We start from the raw sequence: 5,799 nt of genomic DNA, 5'->3' as shown, positions 1-5,799 counted from the left end.
ATTACAGGACGACATTGTTCCAAATAAATTGTAAAAGCACAAGCAAAGTAATGTTCACTTTTAAATAGGACTTATTTTGGAGATGTTTGCAGCATACGAATCACTTTCTCCATGTTAACCATGGATGAACCGTACGGAAAGGCACATGCCTCTTCAGCCTTRTTCTTCCATTCAATGGCATTCTTCCTCATCTCTTTTYCCTTTTCTCCATTCATCATCTCAATCACTAGTTTCGCTACTTCATCSCTCTTTACGTTGTTGTCGATCTCCATCGCAACCCCCCACTTGTTGCAACACATCCAACAATTCGTCTGTTGGTCTCCGAAAAACGGCCAACATATCATTGGAACTCCACTGGAAATACTCTCGATTGTCGAATTCCATCCACTGTGTGTTAAATATCCTCCGATTGATGGGTGTTTTAGAACTTGTTCTTGAGGGCACCAACTAGACAACCACCCTCTACTCTTTATCTCTGCCATAAGATCCGATGGAAGCATAGCAGAATCGCCAATCACGAGGTCTGGTCTTATAATCCATAAGAATGTATAATTGCTCTTCGTGAGTCCCCAACAAAACTCGACTTGTTGCTGAGGCGTCATCACCGTGATACTACCAAAATTCACATAAATAACTGACAATGGCGCTTTCGAGTCTAGCCATTTTAAACATTCCGTCTCTTCTTTCCAAAGGTTTGATTTGATGGACGCTAGAGATTTGTCAACWRTTTCCTTCTCGAGTAGATTCAAAGGGCCAATTCCGTAGCAAGGAGGAAATATAGAAGAAAGGGCGTCGAGAATGTTGGGTTCGAGTTCATGATACGTGTTGAGAACGATGGTGGAAGCCGTTTTCGCTCTCTCTATTTGTCTAGTAAAGAATTCAACCATGTATTCATCACCAGGGTTGGTGATTCTAATAAAAGGAGGGATATCTTTTAGGCGTATACGAGACATTGAAGGTATACAGTCATAGATTGTATCCAAATATCCATTCACCAAATAACTCGAATCTGTAGATAAAAAAAGGATAAATTAGCAACAAAAATGATATTTACACGTGATTTTAGTGTATATTCACATGTGATTCAACCGTTTTCTTATTCTCTTGTTTAGTTGCATATGAATATGATTCTATATATCTATATCTTCTTTTTGGTATAACTTACATGTCCTTAAAATGAATTCTATTTTTTTGATAGTCGATAATGACTATGGGAAACATGTTAATGAACAAGATACACATATTTCTCGTATAAATATTGTATTTTCAAAGTTACTTTTCTTATGGGAAAATATAGTATATAGAATTGGATTCAAACAAGAATATGTATGGTTAATAACAAAACACGAGAACATTCATGTCACATGTGATTTTGTGTAAATTTACATGTGAATACCGAACATCGATGCCGCGGTGAGCGTACGACTTGGCCCCTGACCTATAAGGTCGCCCGTGATCATATGTGATTTCATTGTAAAACCGCAAATGGTATCGATGTTCTCATGTTTTTTCATATATTATATAATATATATAGAGAGAGAGAGAGAGAGTGTTAGAAATCAAAATTGAATATGACATTTGGTAGAAATCAAAATTTGGTAGAAAACTAGAAAAGCTACAAACAGTTGATGTTAACATTAAAATTAAATTTTAGCATAAGTTAAAATAAACTAATGTAACATTTGAATCGTTAAGAGAGGAATCTTGTTTGGCAAAAAAAAATCTGTCTCTTAATGATTCTAAAACCATCTGAATGATTTTGTATCCTGAATCTCCGTTAACCATTAAGAGCTCTAATTTCATTGTACACAATTACCAAACAATTATATTTCATTTTGCACTATATCATGAGAGCCTATTAATCATTTTGACCACTTAATCATTCTGCACCAAACCATTCATCAATTGTCAAACAACCCCTAAGATGTATTTAAACTTAATCAAGTAAACATTCACTGACACAATGCTTCTTACGTTTTCTAAGAAAATATCAACTTGCTAACGGAATCCAACTCTATATATATGTGTGTGTATGTGTGTGCGCGCAGAAAAGTTGGAACCTTTAAGGGGCATCAAACCCTTATCCAAAAGATTTGGGTACTGCTCGAAACATAATAGCGAACCAGCTCCACTTGTCCAAAAGAGTATCTCCGGAATATCCATTTCCGTGGCAGCTTCAAGGGTGAAGCTCATAATGAAATCGGCTACTATGTAAGTCACGGGTGAATCCGAAGCACTCAGTTTGTTAAGGAGACTTTTAAACGGAACCAAAAACTTTTCATCCATGGCCTTCCAAAGGGATGGCACGTCTTGGGTGGCATCGGGGTTTTCAGGCGTTGGAAGGCCATCAGGAATGGTCTCGAAGCGGAAGGAAGGGAAGCCGGTTAGGGCGTCGGAGCCCTGAGATCGGAGGAGGCGTTGGTGGTTGAACTCCGTGTTGACGAAGGTGATAAGGAAGCCTTTGGAGTGAAGGATTTTTGCAAGTTTTATCATTGGGTTAATATGGCCTTGGCCTGGTGCTGGCATGCACAATACATGCTGCATCTTTTGTTTAGAACCCATGTAAACCTCTTATCTCTCTCTCTCTCTCTCTCTCTATATATATATATATATAGGATCTTTAATTCGATAAGGGGTTTTCTAACCCCACCCCTCCTATTTCTTTTCCCCTACGTTTTCTATACCCCTATCCATCTATATAATATAATATAATATAATAATTAAAATTTATTTATTTTATTTTTCAATTTTAATCTTTTAATATTTTTAGTTTTCATCCTTTAATATTTTAAATACTTTTCTATTATAGCCCCTAGGTTTTTTTATCTATACTATAATTACATATATTAATTAAYTATATATTATTATTAATTAATAAAGTATTAAAAATATGTATTTTTTAAATTATATATTTGTATATGAATTTTTTTCAATATTTATACTTTATATCTTTATAAAAATTTATTATATTTATTTACTTCTTTATTTTTATTTTATACCTTATAATATTTATATATAGTTTCATAATTAAATAAAACGATGTTCAATATTTGGTTCATTTTGAAGTTATTGACAAGACGATTACGATGATGTAACTTATTAAAATCTAAACATATTTTTAATAGGAATGGCAACGGGCCGGGTCCGGACCGGGTATTGGTATCCCTGTCCCCGAAACCGATATCTAAAACCGTCCCCGTAACCATCCCAATCTCCATCGGGTCCCCGCGGTTTCCTCGATCCCCGTTGGGGAACCCATTAAGGGTAAAAATTCTCTTTTTCACCGTTGGTTATAACCGAACCGGAACCCGAACCCGGAAACGATATGGAAAAAATTACAATATGTTAATAAATAAATATATATATATACACACACATATCGGTCTGGGCTGGTGATCACCGTCCCCGCCCCCGTCCCCGTTAAAATCCCCGAATTCGTCTCCGATCCCCGCCCCGTCCCCGTTAAAATCCCCAAATTCGTCCCCGACCCCCGCCCCGTCCCCGTTAAAATCCCCCAATCCCTGCCCCGTTATTGAAAATACGATTATAATAATACAATTAAATCAAATAATATTCATTATTAGGTTCATTTCAAAGAGATTGACGAGACGATTTTAATGGTGCAATTTGTTAAAATAAAAAGTATATTAAAAAATGAGTATGTAAGATGAACAAGATGAATAAAAGGTATAAAAATGCTTCCTAAGATGTTAATTTCATTGTTAGATCTAATTTTAATTAATATAAAATTATGTTTTTCAATGTGATAATAGTGTAAAACGAAAATTAAAAAAATAAATTATGTATATTAAAAATATTTTTCATAGTATTATAATAATATAATTAAGTCAAAAACTATTCAATATTGGTCTCATTTTGAAGGTATTAACGAGACGATTATAATGGTGTAACTTGTTAAAATAAAAATGTATTTTTAAATATGTTTTAATTGATATACAATTATATGTGTTAATTTGATAAGGATGTAAAATGAAAAATTTAAAAAGAAAGAAGGTAAAATAAATTAATTAACTAATTACAAGAACATAAACTGTAAATTTAAAATTAAAATTTTAAAAAATTTGGTGAATATGAGAGTGTAAGTGAGTGAATATATGTATAGGTGGGGGTTAAAACGAAAACACCTTTATTTTATGAGAACGCGAGAGCATCCTTATCACATGTGATAATACGTGTGAGAGGCTCCTGTGATGTGCGGACGACGTCCTCTACGACTTAGGTCGCGCCAAAGGTTGTCTGCGTCTATGATTTTAGCATCACATGTGATGGTCTTGATGGATTACAGTATCATATCAATAACACTCTTATCACATGTGATAATACTGTTGAGGGGGCTTAGTGGTGTAAGCGCGACTTGACCCGCAACCAAGATCACATCGATCGAAAATCGCCCACGTCTCTGAATTAGTATCACATGTATATCATATGTGATGAAATAATAGTATCACATGCTTGTCTATAGTAAAATGATGTTCTTGTATTTTCATAAAATGAAGATGTCACATTATTTAAACGGAGATTTAAAATTTAAACTGTTGATATGCATTTCACGTATTTTTGAATGAGATTGCTAAGAAAATAACAACGCATAAGACCATTTTCAACGGTAATGCATAAAATAGTGATTTTTATGATTTTTCAAAGAAATTAAGCTCTCAAAGTTATCTTCAAAACCCAAAGGTGAGAAAAAAAAAAGTAGTTAAACACTACAACAAAATTGGGTTTATAGCACGTCTTCAATGTCTAAGCGTCTCAATAGACCGTTTTGTAAGACTTAATTTATAGAACCAAAAATATAAAGCGTCTCATCTAAAGATGACGTAATAAATTTATATGACGTTTTTGGACGTCTTAACAAGTTTTTTAGGACATTTGTAATACAAAGTATTACATTAGCAGCTTTACATGACACTTTTGAGAAAGTGTCCTATAAACTCAATTTTTTTATAGGACACTTGTTTTAGTATGACAGTTTTTCAAATAGTGTCCTATAAAGTTGCTAATGGGACGCTTTATATTAAAAGTGTTCTAAAAAACTTATTACGACGTCAAAAAATGTCATATAAACTTATTACAACGTCTTTAGATAGGACATTTTATTTTTTGGTCATATAAACTAAGTCCTATAAAAGGGTCTATTAGGACGCTTAGAAATAGGGAGCGTTCTATAAACCCGATTTTATTGTAGTGAAACGACAATCTCTAAATTTTTAATAGGTGGTTGTTGTTTAGTAAAAAAAATATGCTTCTTAATTATTCTAAAACCTTTTGAATAATTTTGTTTTTGGGTTTCTCTTAACAATTTACGGTCTTAATCTTATTCTAAACAATTACCAAACAGTTATATTTTATTTTGCATTATACTATAAAAGTCTTTTAATTATTTTGAATCAAATCATTCAGCAACTATCAAATAAATCTTAAAAAGAAATAGAAACCATAAAATTATTAGAGATACTCTTGCGGAGAATAACAAGAAGAACACGACAACTTTATTATTTCAAGCAAAAAAATATTATTTAAAGCCGTAACACAAAGACGTTTTCTTTTCGTTCTCTTCTTCCTTTATCTTATTTTAATCATTATTTATGATAAAACATCAATTTTGATGAATATATTATCTTTCTACAACATTGTAAAGTTGATTTATATATAGGTATTTTATAAAAATTTTTAAAAACCATTTTTATAGATAAAATATTATTTATTGATGCATATTACTTAAAATTTTGAAATTACAATTATACGTAAGTATAACTTATTAAAGCTTCATTTTTT

At 32.5% G+C, this 5,799-nt stretch overlaps 1 protein-coding gene across 1 annotated transcript; it reads right to left on the bottom strand.

Annotated features, from left to right (window-relative positions):
• Positions 1-2,562, bottom strand: LOC112505136 (7-deoxyloganetin glucosyltransferase-like). The gene is made up of 2 exons (XM_025109083.1): positions 2,061-2,562; positions 1-1,009 (listed from the first exon to the last, which is right to left on the bottom strand). Exons 1-2 carry the CDS (start codon positions 2,560-2,562, stop codon positions 72-74), a joined length of 1,440 nt encoding a protein of 479 aa, XP_024964851.1. The 3' UTR covers positions 1-71.
• Positions 2,563-5,799: the final 3,237 nt, after the last annotated feature.

Source organism: Cynara cardunculus, unplaced genomic scaffold (assembly GCF_001531365.2).
Source record: "Cynara cardunculus var. scolymus isolate 2C unplaced genomic scaffold, CcrdV1 Un_Scaffold_8634, whole genome shotgun sequence".
In the NCBI taxonomy this organism is placed as follows: domain Eukaryota; kingdom Viridiplantae; phylum Streptophyta; class Magnoliopsida; order Asterales; family Asteraceae; genus Cynara; species Cynara cardunculus.
The sequence above is the reverse complement of the archived record's forward strand: the minus strand, read 5'-3'. Positions and strand labels throughout refer to the sequence as shown.